The 17,457-nt window shown below is 45.8% G+C and overlaps 1 protein-coding gene across 1 annotated transcript in view; it reads right to left on the bottom strand.

Annotated features, from left to right (window-relative positions):
* Positions 1–16,892, bottom strand: part of LOC135897904 (venom metalloproteinase antarease-like TtrivMP_A) — a 248,462-nt gene extending 231,570 nt beyond the window's left edge. The window contains exons 1-2 of the mRNA XM_070533531.1: positions 16,866–16,892; positions 16,320–16,438 (exon numbers count right to left, since the gene is read on the bottom strand). Coding sequence (XP_070389632.1) covers positions 16,320–16,411 — 92 coding nt within the window. The 5' untranslated portion in view covers positions 16,412–16,438; positions 16,866–16,892. The remainder of the gene's footprint in view (positions 1–16,319; positions 16,439–16,865) is intronic.
* Between the last annotated feature and the right edge of the window lie 565 nt (positions 16,893–17,457).

The following is a 17,457-nucleotide window of genomic DNA, read 5'->3' as shown; positions in this document are numbered from 1 at the left end:
GGAGGGGAGGTTCTAGGGCACATCGCCTGTTAAAAACTCCCAGGTGGGTTTATTTTCGTTTACAGTGTAGCGTAATCTTCTGCTTCAACTGTAGGGGGCTGTCACCGAACATGGCAATATAACACTCACGCACGCTGAGCAAAGAACACACCGTTTTTCTTCTACGAGAATAGGCAGCCACAGATCAAAGGAACGCGGAGCGAGCAATACTTTTTCACTCGGAGTTGTTCCACCGCGCGCGCGCTCAGCATCGCGGTACAGCACAGCGCCGGAGAAAGGTGATCCGTCCAGCGAGCAGCAACGAAGGCCATCCAAGAAAGGTTGTGTGTCAGCTATCTCGCGATGCCGCGAATACACGACAGTAGTTCGTCATTGGCTGTACATAACGAGAAATGCTCCACGGTAATTGAATTCTAACTTTGGTGCTCATTCTGCGTATATGACATGTTATCACCAGGAAGTCGTCGCGGCGCTTAGCCGACGCGATTGACAAAGGACTAGGCAAGCGCACTGTGTCTCTCGATGTCAACCGAAAAAGGCAGTCGTCGCGATAACTGCATGTGATTTTCTCACTTGCCGCTATCCGTAAGAGCTTTGGAAATGGCAAATGCTGTTAGAACCATGGTATGTTCAATAAGACGTGAGGCTAGAGGACGCTTAAGATTGTTTGTTCACCAGCCCATGATTCGGAGCCTATGCGGAGCGTGCTTATCGTGTGTTTGAATTTATTCATTTTGGCAGTCTACTGCATACGGAACGCTGTTGAAGTAAGGCGGCACATAACCGAAGGTGTCAATTTGATGGCGGCATGCTTTTGTTATAAATAAGCCGCGCGCTTGACGGAGTCTCGCCCATTGGTAGTCTGTGACTACTGAAACTACGGGCAGCGCCAGTGGTAGGTGTGAAATTTGCCGCAGGCGTTCAGCTGCATGCTGCAAGAGGTCACTTGGTCGCGCTATCTTGAACTTACTAGAAACGCATGAGGAATTCATGTTTTATGCTGAATAAAGCATAAACCCCATATAAGCGATCTTGCGCGCGACAGCTACAAGTGATGCGGTGGAGATGGCTGTCGCGTCCGCTCGTCGCCTACAAGTCGTCTCCGTACGAGCGACGATATTGAGTAATGTCTCCCCGGTGTTTCCAGTATGAGGGCTTGAAATACACGTCAAAACTAGGGTGACGCGTGCTTTGGTAATTTAAGTTGATGTATTTTACTGTAAAATGTGGCATGAAATATTTCCGAAGCTATTGCAGTAGGTTCTTATCCTTGCACGTATAAAAGTTCAATCGTTTGCTCGTTCCGCGTGACAATCTGTAGTATTTGAGTGATGTACATGCAGCTCCGGCTTCGCGCTATTGTCTAGTCGGTCATAGCGATTCCGGGCGACGATCGAGGAATTCCAGATATCTAGAACCGAGCGATCCGTTCAAGCGACGGCCGGTTTTGTCGCTCGTCGCCGTCGCGCACTAAATTGCTCTCATGGGGTTTAGCCGTAAGACTGAAGTGTTTTTAAATGGTGTGATTATATGTCTGATTTTACGTCTCCTGTTGCGGTTTTCGAGAACGGTGGGAATCTGAAAGGGGTGCTTACGTCAACGAACTCGGTGAATTGTCAACCAGTTATGCATCGGCATCGAATCCTACGGATGCTGTGTAGAATTACAATTGCAGGCGCACTTTGCATACGCCTAATGTTTTGGACATGCCAGTGCATTTCCCATTATGAGTTGGCGTTTGAGAGTTATGTCATATGAATAGCTAAATCACCCTTCCTCCGGGGGTTGCAAGCGTAATGTTTGCATCTTGCCACTGCGCGGCAGATCAAAATGTGTTTATCGCTTTAATATTTCTAGTGAAGAAATAAAGTATCAAAATAAAACATTGCTTTAATTCCGTGTAACCAGTCATCTGTCATACACAAAACAAAGAGTTACTCTAATAAACTAATAACTGCGGTCTAACTGCAACTTTTACAGGCCTTCAAGAATGTAAAATGCTAGATTTCAAACTGCAGCACTAGTCGAGTCTGTCAAAAATGAACTCCGTTGCGGACCTCATCAATTAAAATAAGTTCACGCCTTTTAGTAAGCTTAGATGCAGGCCGCAGTGAACTTTCTTGTTATCATTGAAATGTGCGTAAGCTTGCCATAACAAGCGTTGTTGCCCTTTCTTATAGGCATATCCAGTCATATCCATTGAACTGGAGGACCATATTTTCATCCCTACTGAGTATTAGGTTTGCAGATATGATCGTCAAATTACGGCTTGAGCAGTGTCACAATCAGAGATGGGGCACACTGGGCACGTGCTTAGAATGTGTCGCAAGTGCTGTTTGCGACACACCAGGCTAATGAGACTTATGACACCTGACAATGACCAATATTTTATTTATTAGCAGGAGTATTTTAAAATTGATGCTGAACGAGGATGAACTTTTGGATATTTCTTTTTTGTTTAAAACTAAAAATTGATGTTAGCTCAGCAGTTGACTGTTGCAGTCATTTAGATGTTTCGCATGCAGTTCAGTAGGAAGACTAAGAGCTAAGACTTTCTTTTAGTGCCCTGACCTTGAGTGTCTTGATATTGGTTTACACCGTGTCCTCGTATTGACTTTTGCACATGGTATTTTTCAGGCACCCGCTTTATATAACGCAAGAAGGCAGCTGCAAGGACACAAGGATGTCAAAGAGCCAGCGCAGTTCCACTCGACGTTGTGCAGAAGAGCGCACTCGAAAGAATCACAATACATTGCCATGCAATTTGGACGAGAAAACTAGAATGTGGGTATATACGGTGTACCGTTTGACTAAATGTTAACAAAACCAAAATACAGTATGTCACACCATGATGAAAATTGTCACGTGCTCTAAGCAGTCCTATTAACATGGTATATTAATGTAATGTCTCTGATGGGAAAGTCAAAATTAAGTATGCTCTATGGAGAGAAACACATAGGAGCAAGTGTCATTGAAAAGTTGGAAATGTGTTTAAAAAAACTGATTAGTTTTGTGAGAAGTGAGTACTTTTTGCCTTGCCTCTCAACAGACATATCCATGTGATAAAAAAATTGTGGTACAATGAAATTGTATATTTGTATAGTGACATGATACATACTTGCAATGAACATGGTGCCTGTGATCACTATAAAAAGCGACAGCTCATGCTTGGTTAAGTGCTTACATTTACCAGCTTTAGTAGCTTACATTTAACAGCACCTGAATTCAAGGGTGCAAATACCAAGCACTGTGACTCTGTATTTTAAGTACTGACATGAAGTAGACAGATTTTCATGCCTTCCCTTTTATCTATTTTTTACACCTAATTTTAGGAGTATGGCCTCCTTTTAGGTTCCAGAAAAGGGAAGCATTGCGGAAAGAGAATCCGATGTTTAAGAAGTCATTATCGTTTACGTGCATGCTTATGAAACCAGTTCATTAGAACCGCTCGTGCCTCCCGAAGCGAAAGCAAGGAGCAATTAAGGCCTTTAACTGTGTACACCATGGTGCACACCTTAATTCTTAGAAGCGCGAGAGTCACTTGGAGTTCAAAATCATTTTTAGAATGCAAAATTGTTGTTTCTCCTTCTGTGAAATTGTCATATGAAAGCTTCTGGTAGGTATTTGATATTTTCATAAGGGTGACTCGATCTATTTGCCAACCAAGTATGCGAGTGGAGGTAGAGATGCGTTCAATGCGAACAACTGAGAGCATCTGGGTAGAACACTTGTTCATCAGTTGGCGGATGTGAACATTTAGTGTTAAGCAAAAGCCCCTTAGTTTCATGGCTTCTGTACACACAATTTTAATAAGGCAAATTAAAAGTAAAGCATTTTTGGGAATGGCAAATTTCTGGACGTAAGATAGAGTGCACAGTGAGGCGATGTAATAATCTTCCAAGACACATATGCCCTTGTGTTGAGGCGAAGATTCTGTGAAGTGCGACAATTTTTCTTACTTTAGCGTGTCTTAACCTCTTCAGTAGGAAGAAAGCTTTGGTTTCAGATAGTTCATTATGCAAGTATATGATTAGTCGCATGCAAAATCCACGTGCATGGAAAGGATATGTCAAAGAGGATGGTGCCTTTCTCAATTTATGATTCACCTCCTTGTATTTTTCATGCACTTCCCTGCCTGTACTTATGCTTCTGTCGCCTTTGATGCATAATATTCATCACATCTGATTTTTGGTTTACATTGAAGCTATGCTATACTTTAGTTAGATTGCATTTTAACGAGTCACAATAACTGATCATGTAATTATGCAAACTGCCCCTCAGAAATATAGCATTCTTACCATGATGGGAGTGAAAAGCAACCATATATGACAAGAAATTCCATGCGCAAGATTTCAATTCCAGTGCTCCTTGCAGTTTTATGCTTATTTGCTACACGCTAGATGATGTAAATTTAATTTTATTTATTTGTGGCAAAGTGTAACGGATCAATCCCAACAGCACCAGAAAGATGCTTTCGTGAGGAGGTCAATCGAATATAAAATATGATATACCTCTGTACCGCTTTCAGACCGGGCAGGATATTACTGCAGAACCACGACAAGCCACACTTAGAGAAAATGGGGTGCAGCCCATACATGAATAACTTTATGTGAAATATAAGCAAAGCTAGCTAGACATTCGTGCTCACATGAAAATGTGCAACACATTTCTAAATGCACTGTACTCTCAGTCAGGAACATCAATTTGCTGTACAAGGCGTTATCAAATGAGATCAAATGTCACACGAAAGAAATTTCTTGCACAATTTATCTATTTTACCAGCCCCACGCTTAGCAGCTCATCTGGTAACTTCTGTCATATAAGTACGTACGTTTTGTGCCAGTAATGTGGCGCATATTTCTCTTCGATCATAGTGTCAGTACTTTGTGAGTTTGCACACGTTTGTTCTATGTTCAACTTTCCATTGTACACTTTGTTGTTGAAAAGAAGGAGCCAATTGAAATTAAAGGATATTTCTGGACTGTAATATTGATGAAACTTTAGAGAACATGCTTATGTTTTATTACAGGATGTGTTCGAAAGGTCATGGGCATCATTCTAATCTAAATTTATGTGTTTGTCGTGTGACTGATGAATAAAGATTTTGTCTTTTTTGTCCTTTTAGGAGAGAAAATATTTCATTTGAGTAACTCGGCGACTGCAAATTACATCCCATTCACCAAGCATAAGTACAGAAGCTGCTTATGAAGGAATCAAATATTCGCTAAGTAAGTAAGTATTGAGTAAGTAAGTAAGTAAGTAAGTAAGTAAGTAAGTAAGTAAGTAAGTAAGTAAGTAAGTAAGTAAGTAAGTAAGTAAGTAAGTAAGTAAGTAAGTAAGTAAGTAAGTAAGTAATGTATTATGTATTATTATGTATTATTATTATGTATTATATTCGAATGTATTATGAATTCCGAGAGACATGAGTTCTTTGGTTGAGGCGCATTGCGGAATTTGTAGGGCGATCTTGTATGCTTTCCGTAAGCACGAACTGATCGCATCCCTCTCTGTTTTTGTTAGCTCGTAATACGGTAAGCTGTAGATGAAGTGGCTAACCACCAGACTTCTGATTAGGTGAAGGGTGTCTGATTCCTTCATCCCCGCCCTTTAAGTGGTTACCCGCTTTATCATTCTTGAGACTTGCCTTGTTGTGTTGCCGTCTTAATGAGGTTAAGCCCATGTTGGCAGTGTTGATTTGATTGTAGCCACATGCCTAGTACCCAGATTGTGGTCTTCTCAGGTATTGCATTATTTCCAAGTCTGATTTCCAGTTTAAGGGCAGGGTCCCTCGGGACGTTAATCTCAGATTCTCTGACGCGCATTGCTGCCCTCTGGCTCACACGTATATCTCGATTTCACAGGCAGCTGCTTGTAATCGTTTTTCTTTTTCATGTGGTGACCCGGTGACACATCAGACTGTAATAGCATCCGCATATAGAGCGTGCTGGATACCCGGGATGGCTTGTAGTTCCCTTGCAAGGCCTATTATCCACGTTAAATAGCTTTGGCGAGATCACTGCACCGTGGGGAGTGCCCTTGTTGGGTGCCTTGAAGGTCTTGATTTCTACTGCGCGAAATTTAATCTCAGCGGTTTGTTGGTTTAAAAAGCTGTGAACGTAGTTGCATATCCGCTCTCCTCAGTTTGTTTCAGCCAGGCCATTGAGTATTCCTTGGTGGCTTACATTATCAAAAGCGCCCTTTATGTCGATGGCCATGACAACGTGTTCGCTTGATCTCGGTATATTTGTTAGGACTTCTTCCTTCAACTGGAGGAGGATGTCTTGAGTTGAGAGCTTGGGTCTGAATCCAAACATAGTGTCTGGAATGATTTCATTGTCCTCTAAGTAGTTTTGTAATCTAGAGTTCACAATGCTTTCAAATAGTTTCCCCAGACAGGAAGTTAGGGAGATTGGTCTAAGGTTACTAATTGCTAATTTCTTGCAAGGCTTGGGAATTAAAACTATTTGAGCGTGCTTCCACTCCCTTGGAATAGTACCCTGTTGCCAATGTTCATTTATAAAGGTAGTATATGTCTCTAAAGCCTCATCGCTTAGGTTTCTAATCAAGGAGTTAGTTATCCGGTCTTTGCCTGCCGCTGTGTTTCGGGTCATTTTCGCTATGGCAGCTCTAACTTCTTCGATGGAGATGGGTTCATCGAGTTCAGGGTGAGGGGCCCCCCGTATTTCGTGTCACAGGGTTCGGGAGATGGATCTGTTCCGAAGCACATGTTATATAATTCTTCTTTGAGTTCCTGTTCCGTCCCTGGGTAAGTATGGATTAGCCGTTCCACCGCTTTACAGCCCTCGTTCTTGGTTTTGGTTGGTTCCATAATTGCTCTTAGTATGGGCCAAGTTTTTGCGGTACTCAGCGTGTCATTAAGGGAGTCACAGAAGCGTTCCCAATTCGATGTAGCTAGTTGCGTTGCGTACTCTTCCGCTCTGCGGGTGATTCCTGCAATGCGTACTTTTAGCTTCCGGTTCTGTGACTGTCGCTTCATTCTTTTTGTTAGTCCTCTGCGTGCCTCCCAGACATGCAGTAAGTGAGGGTCTATCTCGGGTATCTCACATTGCGGGCTAGTTCTTTTGTTACTTTATCCTTTTGTGTTCTTACACTTTCACACCATTTACTTAAATAATCGATTCTGGTGCTTTGTTGGCTTTGCATCCGGCGGTATTTCACCCAGTCGGTAATTTTGGATTACTATGTGTCGTTTGATTTTCCCAGTCCAAATTGTGGTGCTGATGACGTAATGGTCGCTGCCTAAATCGTTTAGGGTGTTTATCCATTGCGCATCTTCACAATTCTGCACTATCGTGAGGTCAGGACTGGTGTCCATGCTCACACTGTTGCCCTGTCTATTGGGCACTGAAGGATCCGTTATAATTGTCATGCCGAGTTGTTCCGTTTGTTCTAGAATGTTTCTGCCCTTAGCGTCCTGTTTTGGGCATTCCCAACTGGGATCTTTGGTGTTGAAATGACCTACTATTACGAGTGGTCTTCCCTTTACCAGGCGGGCAGTTTCCTGGAGGAGGCTGTCAAACTTTGTCTTTCTCTGGCTTGGTGGACTGTAAATGTTTAGTATAAAGGCACTCTTTTTGTTCAGGCCTTTATATATGATTTCTAATAATAAATGCTTAATATCCGTGTAAGTAAAAGGATCATGTATGATTCCGGTGATCGATTTCGCTACCAAAGTAGCTATTGCTTTCTCCGAATCCGCGTGTGTGTACACCTCATATCCCTGAAGGTTCGAGGGGATCCGACTTCCTGAAGTGCTATGACAGCTGGTGGCTCACTCTGTGAGCTTACCAGCTGTGTCAAAAGTCCCCTTTTCCGTCGGAATCCACGACAGTTGCACTGCCAGATTTCGGAATTTTCTGTTCTAGTTGGTTGATGTTAGGCATGGTTGCTTTCCTGTGCAATGGCTACTAGCCCTGGTCTGGCGTATGGCTTCTCGGCTCTCTCTCTAACGTTAGCTCCGGTAATTTGCTTACGCACCGTTTTCATGATTTCAATTTGCAGAGCCTGGAGTTTTTTGTCGGACCTCACTTCAAACTCAGTCATTTGTTGCTTTAGTTGTTGTGTTATTTGGGCTGACACCTGTTGGGTTATCTGTTCTGCTAATGATGGTAACAGTTGTTGGAAAGTTTCTTGGATTTGTTTCTGGGGTGTTTCTACCGACTGTAATCTAGGGTGCTTTTGGGGTGCTGGTACAGCTTGCCCCGAAGCTTGCTCTGACTGGTCCGGTTAAGCCTGTGCGTTCTGTTGCTGCGACTGCATTTGCTTTAGTATCGCATTCTCACGCTCTAGGTCGCCTAAGCGAACTCTCATGAGTTCTAGCTCTCGTTCTAGGCGCGTTATCTGTGCAGTTGTTTGAGGTGTGGGTTTGGAGGCTATTGCTGACCAGCTCACCTTGTTTTTGTCGCCTTCACTCTTCAGACATTGTTTCTTGTTCTTCTGATGGTTGGTGCTTTGCTTCTCCTCTTGTTTTCTGCCCTGAGAGTTGGATCGGCCTCGGGAGGTCGACCTGGTAGGCGAGCGGGATCTCTCCCACGAGTCAGAGTTCTCTCGATCCGAACTGAGCCACCTCTTCTTGGGGGTCCCTGTGACGTGGTTATGCTGTCTCATGCGCTACCTTCCCTTTGCGGGACGCACTTCAGCTTTTTGGTGCACTCTTGTTCCGCTGTAGGATGAGCTCCCCCGCACAGGGCACACTTGGGCTCACACTCATGGTCCACTGGTGGGTCGCGGAGGCCACATTTCGCAAGAGCCTTGACAGTTGGTGTTGGACAGACATCCGTCCTATGTGCTTGATTTTGGCATATCTTGCAGTATTGTCGAGTGGGTTGGTAGGGTATACATGGCGTCTCGCCACCGTAGTAATATACATAGCGTGGCACGATGGGGCCATCGAATGTTAGCACTGCCGTCCTCGATATGCCAAGCATACGGACGTAGAGTATTCGTACCCCTTGCGTCCGCACTCTTAGGTTGTTGATGAGTTCGTCTTCTGTGGTTCCAGGCTCCAGTCCGTGTATGACTCCTTTAGGGAGGTTGTCGGGAGTGGAGATGTATGTGTTCACAGAATGTCGGTTGCCTCGCAGCTCCAGCTCCTTGATCCTCAGGATCCGTTCCGCTGTTCGTTCTTCGGGTGTGCTTGCTATGACGATGTTAGAGCCCGGCCGTATCCGCAGCAAGAAATCGTCTCCTATGATGGTTGCAGGTCCGCCACACGCCTGGACTATGGCTCTGGTTACCTCATGCGTCCGCAATTGCCGAACCGCCAATCCTGGCTTCGGTCTAATAATGATTTTCATGTCATTCTTGGGTATAGGGGGTGCTTTTCGGCGTGGGTGGCCTCTTTCCACTATGCGTCGCCTCATAGCTCGCTCTCCTGCAGGTAGCATTGCGTCACGGGCCCCGTCGCTTGCTCCTTCGGAGCTAGGGCGCCCCCGTTGTCCTTGTATAAGCGCGACGCGCCCAGCGTCTCCGGCGCATTGCTCCACCCCTGCTTCGTGGTTGGGGTGGTTGACCCCACCATTCGACTCGGCGGTCCGCGCATCTTTTGCCACTGACCTTGTTGATGGCCGGCGGTTATTGCATGAAGGCAGAGTCACTCTAAAAAAAGAAAGAAAAAGACATCGTTATCGTCTTATTAAGTAAGTTCTTCGAGTAGGCACTTCTGTTGCTAAATGGGGTGTTTCGTAAGTTCTCTTACTGTCACGTTCTCTTTATAATACTCTACAAAGTTAGCTATGTCTCCCCAATCGGTCGTTATACCCCAACTTCTACCATTGCACACAGCCTCCTATACAACTTCTCGATCAGCTTCTTTAATGTCACGCTCTGTAACATGTTCTAGGCACATTTTTCTACAGGCTGAATTTCAAGCTTCCTTGTGCTAAAATCCCTGTTTCCTTTTTAGTATCATGATCATCATCATGATGAATTTCAAGCTCCAAGGAGTTACATTTTTGGAGGCAGTGCGAATGACATTGATGCCGTAGGCAATATTGAATGTTTCTTCTGGTGCTCTTTGAGACTCGAGGATGGGTCTCCAGTATATATTGTAACGCGAAGGACGAGTCAGTAAGACGAGCCACTATTTACAGGTTATATTTACAAAATCGGTTGCAGCGTTGACCGGTTAGATTCACCGCGTGAGTTCAGTTCGTTCTTCCTTCTCTTTTTTTTTTTGAGTGATGGCGCCCACGCGCCTCGTTGAAAGAATCAAATGCCACACGCCTGTAGCATAAGCCCCGGTGGCAGAAGCGACGTCCCGGAGCATCTAAATGTCATCACTGGGAGGGCGACACTGCTTCAGTCGTGTGACGTGCACGATATCACTGGATTGGTAAGCAGATGGGGCGTCAGGGGCGATCTCGTAGGGGACGGGAGTCACGGCATGAAGCACTCGGTATGGACCTGTGTAATGAGACAACAGTTTTTCTGACAGGCCGATCTGACGCGACAGAGACCATAGAAGCACCAAAGAACCAGGCGGGAAGTGCAGGTCTCGGTGTCGCCGGTCGTAAAAACGCCTTGGACTCTCTTGGGATTTCAGAAGGTGGTCACGGGCAATTTCCCTTGCGTGGGCACAGCGGGCGATAGCGTCAAGTGCATATTCACTGGTCGATGCCGCGTGAACAGGAAGGGTTGTGTCGAGGGGAGTGCTGGTTCTCGGCCGAACAGAAGGAAAAATGGGGAATAATCGGCTGTGTCGTGGCGCGAGGAATTATAAGCAAATGTGGCAAAGGTTAGAGCGAGGTCCCAGTCAGTGTGGTCTGAAGAGACATATTTCGCGAGCATGTCTGTGATATTGTGATTGAGACGCTCCGTGAGGCCATTTGTTTGCGGATGGTATGACATGGATAACTTGTGCCACGTGGCACAGGACTTCAGGATGTCCGCGACAGTATTTGATAGGAATGTCCGGCCACGGTTTGTGAGAAGTTGTCGCAGAACTACATGTAATAGAATCACGTCGCATAGAAGAAAATCGGTGACATCTGTGGCGCACCTTGTAGGAAGCGCTCGGGTGATGGCGTAGTGCGCAGTGTAGTCTGTGGCCGCAGCAATCCACCTGTTCCCAGAGGTAGAAAGAGGAAAAGGGCCAAGAAAATCTAAACCAACCCGAAGGAATGGTTCCTCGGAAATGTCAAGTGGTTGAAGCTACCCAGCAGGGAGCGTCGATGGTGTCTTGCGTCTTCGAACGGAGCGAGCTATCCCTGGCCAAAAGAAGCGTCGGTGGATCCGGTCGTAGGTACGTGACACACCCAGGGGACCGGCAGTGGGGAAATCATGAAGATCGTAGCGAACAGCCGATGGAAGGTGTTTAGGGATCACAAGTAGTAATGCAGGGCCGTCGGGGCGGAAGTTGTGGCGGTAGAGTACGCCATCTTGAAGTGTGAATAAGCGAAGGGAACTGTCGGCAAGTGACGACTCCAGGGGGCCAATGATGAAACGCAAGGACTGGTATCGGCGCTGCTCATCGGTGACATGGAGCAGTGGATAAAAAAGAGAGAACACAGGCGTCGATGTCAGTATCAGACGTAGAGGTCCCGTCTTCGACTGGGTAGCGAGTGAGGCAATCTGCGTCCTGGTGTTGGCGTCCCGACTTGTCAGTCACTCTGTAGGGATATTCTTGTAGTCGGAGGGCCCAGCGACCGAGCCGGCCAGTAGGATCCTTGAGCGACGAAAGCAACAGAGCGCATGATGGCCTCTGATTACTGAGAAGGGCTTGCCCTATAACTATGGCCAGAACTTTGAAACAGCCTAGACTAGAGCAAGACATTCGCGCTCAGAAATCGAATAGTTGCTCTCTGCATTTGACAGGAGCCGGCTAGCGTAGACAATAACGCGGTCGCGTCCGTGTTGGCGTTGCGAGAAGACGGCTCCGATCTCATAACCACTGGCATCGGTTCGGACCTCTGTAGATGCGGACGGGTCAAAGTGGCCCAAGACCAGTGGATTGGTGAGAATCGTGATAAGCCGTGAATATGCGGCTACCTGAGGGGGACACCACGTAAAACGCCCGTCTTTCTTCAGACATTCAGTGAGTGGTCGAGCGATTGCTGCGAAATCTTTCACGAACCGTCTGAAATAAGAACAGAGCTTCAGAAAACTCCGGACGTCTTTAACAGACTGAGGTACAGTAAAGCCATTACTGCTCGCACCTTCTCCGGGTTGGGTTGTACGCCGGAAGCACCGACGAGATGGCCTAGCATTGTAATCTTTCGGTGCCCGAAGTGGCACTACGATGAGTTTACTTGGAGCCCAGCCTTGCGGAAGACGTCAAGGATAGCTGCGACGCGCTGAAGGTGCATCTGAAAGGTAGGAAAAACACAAGGACGTCATCGAGGTAACGAAGGGAAGCTGAGCATTTGAAAGCGTGAAGCAGAGAGTCGATCGTCCGCTCGAACGTAACAGGGGCATTGCATAAACCGAACGGCATAACCTTGAATTGGTAGAGGCCAGCTCGAGTGACGTGTGTAGTAATATCAAAGCACCCCGTCTGGAGTGGTTTAGTGCACAGCTTCATGAGAGAGTGAAATACACCACGTTCGGAGGAAGGAGCTTCACGTTTATGAACTCACTCTCATCGCCAATATTCGCTTGTGTGAATGTGCTGAGCACTGCTCGCGCTCAAGATGGCTTGTTCAGCACCCGTTAGGTGTTCCCTCAAAATTCATAGCAGTTTAATTGTTTATTGCTTTTTAAAGTGGTAGAACGCTAATACTGAAAAAATAAAATACCTTTCCGGCTGGAAATCTATTCTAAAGTTACAATATGCATATTAGAACGTTTTGTAACATTCAATTAACGGCATCGACAGAGCAAGATACGAGCAATCACCGTGAGCGCGATAGGAACTTTTGTAATGTTTGCCGTCGCTTAGAGGTACTCTGATTCACTTTTGCATTCCGACTAATTAAATAATTAGTCTGAACAATCTATCGACTTTTCAAATATTATATTCAGATGAAAACTTTCCATGAGAAAATTGTAGAGCAACATGAAATCCTCCCGATACACCTTTCTGTTCCTCAATGCCTGCTAGATATCATTGTTTCTCGAGCGTGAAAGAAGCCCGCCAATACACGGAAAGTGCCTCGAGCGGCAAGTCGCGTGGTCATATTGTGGGAATTCGTGGGCATGATATATGGGACACCCTGTATATTTTCAAATGCTGCCACACGTTAACCGAATACTTCGCGAAAGGCAACGTTCGCAAATGGAGGTATTACCACACATCGTTCCAGCATGAGTTACTTAGCAGCACCGAAATCAATTGAAATGTTGTGATGAAAATCGTTGATTTGCTTGCTGTCAAAACTAGTTACAGCCCAATCTATGATGTTCATGATTTTATGATACATTTCGCAATGTCCTGATCAAATGCTCTCCAGTAAAGTATATGCAGTAGCAAATGACAGCTTAAACTTTGAATAAAAAGTTTATGATTTCTCAGTGGCTATTTGCCGATATAATCTATAACGTGACATCTCTTTTTTTAAAAAAGGTATTGTTTCTAATGCCGAAGTTTTAAGACTGACTGTGAACAATGCTTGCCTATTTTCTCTAATACTAATAGAGAAATCGGATCAAATAATATTCGAAAGTCGTGGACTTCAATCTGCACAACCTGCTTAGCAAGACTGCGAGAGAAGAAATACGGGATTGATTGAGTTTGTAGTCTAGATACCTGTTGGAAAAAGGTTATAAAGCAAGAGACATATAGCGTGGGATGGCAGCATTGCCAAGTGCGAAGCGAAGATTGAAGTTGCAGTAATGGAGCCTTAGAAAGAGCGCAAATATCTGCAAGGAAAATTAGGCTCGTATTCCAAATGATGCATATGAAATTATAGCTATATCGCAGTGCGACATATAGGAGCAGAATCTCTGCTGACCGCTCCTATGTAAATGTAAGCCACTCTAATGCGACTACTGCTATCCGCACGCACGTGTCAGCATTATACAGTGTCCACGAAGAAAGCCACCTCGACGAAGCCGCAGACCTGACACGGATAATTTCAAAGGTGCGATCACTGACGCCGTCTTGAAATGCCAGGTGGCAGCCACTGAATAATGTTCTCAGATAAATATCGCCAACCTCCCGTAAAATGTGGGATTCAATCGATGGCAGAGATGGACACCTTAAGGTTGAGGGTAAATGGCGGATTGCCTTTTATGCGCGACCAGAAGCCACGTTAAGTAAAACTATGCCAATCTGCTTTTATGCCGATTTCCTGACGTCCCATTTCCGTAATCGCCCACATAGGTATTGGGCGGTGACGCGCAGCGTTGTTTTCCCGCTAATTCACACGGGATCCTAGTTTGTAGGATGCCACCTTAGTTTGATTTCAAGGTGAATAGCATTGCCTACTTTGACACATCTTTTCCTGCCGGAGTGGCTGAGAAAAGACGAAGAGTACGCAGAAATGACGAGGGTTTCGTTGGGGCGCCGCTTGCGCTGCAAAAGTAGATAATTGGATGAGCAGTGTGGCGCAGGATGCCGGGATTGGCTCGCTTGCTCTTGCTTAGCTTGTAGTGGCCGGTGAAAAATCACGGTGACCTGCAAAGTCATCGGTCGCTAAAATTGTCGGTAAAACGAATCTTCAGCAGAGTTGGCAGAGCAATGTCGTGCCGAAAGGACTCGCCAGCATTGTAGTGCCACCTAAAAATGTTTACTGTACGCAAATAACTCCGTTCTCCCTGGCAGCTCCGAGTAGCCAGTGGCAGACCGCACGATAGAAAGAGATATTCTATTCCTTTCAGAACGGGGAAGTCTCCGACTGTTGCGACAAAGGTTCAGGTTTGTTTGGCACAATAATGCATCTTTAATGCGTCCACGCCACTTTGACATTGTAAGTTCTCGCGGTTTGTGATGTCGCGTGACAGAAAGACGAAGTGGGCGCACCACAAAAACTTTTGACCAATAGCGGAGGGCTAATGGCGAAAAAAAAAAGTGTGGAATCAGAAACAATTATTTTTATTGTGTTGAGTCTTATCATGCATAATCAAGGTGCACGCGCTGAATAACACGGGGAGGAAGTTTCGCGGTTTTCATGAAAGCGCGTGAAAGACAGGTAAAGCATGGCAGCCCGAAAAATTTTGCACCGATCATGAAGGTCTGATTGGATAAATGTAATAAAGACAGTCTGGGATAATTATGCGTTATAGTGCCTCAGAGCTCGTCATTCTTGCTGCATTTTGCGTTACCGGGACTTAGCGATTACGAAATTAGGTGTCTACAATGAGCTCCTCTGAATGCGAACAGTTTTGAGAAAAGGAATTATTTAGAGAAAATGTATATATAACTGGCTGCAAGTTCTAGTGACTGTTTTGATTAAATATGATATTTTCGATGAACTTTGTATATTTATGCGGTGCTGATATAAAAAAAAAACGCCTACTGGCCTTTCTATAAGTGCACGACCCCCCACCACCGCACGCACAATATGTCACATGAACAAGCTAGTGCGATCAATACTAAAAATTATTCGTATATTTTCATTGGACGAGGTGAAAAATTGCAGCAACGAAACCTTGGCGAGGCTTTCTTCCTTTCTGGCTTGTACGCGCCAAAGCAGTGCTTTGACGTCACGTGGTATGGAGCGATTTGGAGATGCTTTAACTCTGTGAAATAGCAGCGTGCTGCCAGCTTATACAAGGTCATTTGGAAAGCACGTTGACTTTGGCTGCTGCAATACCTACAGAAAATGGAAGCTCTTGATTGTGCACATGTGTGGCGTACATCACCAGCATGGATTCAACTCTCCAGAGAGCAGCGGCATCTAGGTTTTTTTCTTATATTATAGTATTTCGAATATAGTATGATGAAGATAGTAGGATGTCGACGGGGATGGCATGATGACTTATTGTACGAAAAAATACAACTCGTTCCTTCATGGCCTGCTTCAGGTACAAAGGCGGTAAAATGTCATATGGTGTCGCAAAGCGCTGTCTGCCGTGAAGAAAGGGTGGCCGAAACAGGTCTGCAGTCACTTTGAAAGCAATTTGTTGCCATCCGACAAGACATTCACAATAGGCAGTGGCAAGGTACAGAATTATTCTCGTGATCCATTCCTGCATATTTGGCCTAAAAGAACATGGCACGCCTTGACTGTCTTCAAGCGCACTCGCCGCGGCAGCCCAGTGGCTACGGCGTTGGCCAGCTGAGCTGGATGGTTCAAGCACACCCACTACATTTACATTGACCCTCGCTACACGCTCCTCCCTTTTTGCTGGGCGGTGCAGGTTCCCTCCACGCGCACATTCGCGGGGCGGTCTGGGGGAATGGAAATTCCAGCACTTACGGCCTCCCATACGTGCCTTCACCGCCTTTGTTGGAATGGGGAGCAGCACGTGACCGTGTCGGGCAGTTCGGTTTGTGGCTTGATGGCACCATCGAGAGGGGCGCTGGCGGCGCTCGAGACTGAAAAGAGCCACGTATAGATTGAACAAACACTTGGCAACCTCATTGGTCCAACACAATTCGGCATTCATAATCATCTATAGCAATGGCGGATAGGCTTAACCTAAAATTCATTCAAGCTAACCTCGATCATACGAACAATGCGATGGCGGTATTGATACGAGCTATGGAGGCAAGGGGAATAACGTTCGCGGTCGTGTGCGACCCCTATGTAATTGCGAACGTGATTCCCGGCATTTCTTCGCATTTTCATCAATATAAAGCACCAGAGAATGCAAAAATGCTAGTGTTTTGCGATGAGTCCGGGTATACTTGTCTTCCTGTCCTGATTTCTACACACGTTGTCGCAGTAAAATTCTCAATGCCGTCCCACTCTTTTATGGTGGTGGCGGTTTACGTGCCGCCACATGCGGACATTGGGCCATACCTTGGTTACTTGGTTACCGTGTTTCTTGCGGCGGTCGGGTCGGGGATGGTGGCGGCTGCATTCGGTTTGTGGCCGGCGGGGGGGGGGGGGGGGGGGAGGAGTGGATGCGATGATCGGGGCGCTGCGATTGTGCACCTCGTGTGTCAGCACGGGTTGCATATTCTGAAAGACCCGGGCTCGGAAGCTACCTTTGAGAATCACTACAAGGGTATTTGGATTGATCTCACCATGATAACTCCGGCGATGGCTGCTCTCGACTACATGTGGAAGGTCCGCGATGACTGCACGGTACATTGGGTTCGCCTTCACCCTGACCGACACATTGAGTTCGCCTTCACCCTCGGTCAGCACACCCCTAAGAAAAAATTGACGTTTACTGGCAGAGCCCGAGTTCTGAAATCGCTTAGTACGATGTCTTGGTTTCAATTGGTACAGGGTGCCAATTTACTTACAGGAGATGCACTAGAACATGTTCTTGGCAAATTTTATGAACTTTATAATAACCTGGTCCATCGGTATTTGCGCACTGTGAAGTCGGGTCCGTATAGAGTGAACTCGTGGTGGAACCCGGAATTTGGCGCTGAAAGAAATC

Source organism: Dermacentor albipictus, chromosome 2, assembly GCF_038994185.2.
Source record: "Dermacentor albipictus isolate Rhodes 1998 colony chromosome 2, USDA_Dalb.pri_finalv2, whole genome shotgun sequence".
Lineage (NCBI taxonomy): Eukaryota > Metazoa > Arthropoda > Arachnida > Ixodida > Ixodidae > Dermacentor > Dermacentor albipictus.
Note: the sequence above shows the minus strand (reverse complement) of the source record. Positions and strands in the feature narration are given on the sequence as shown.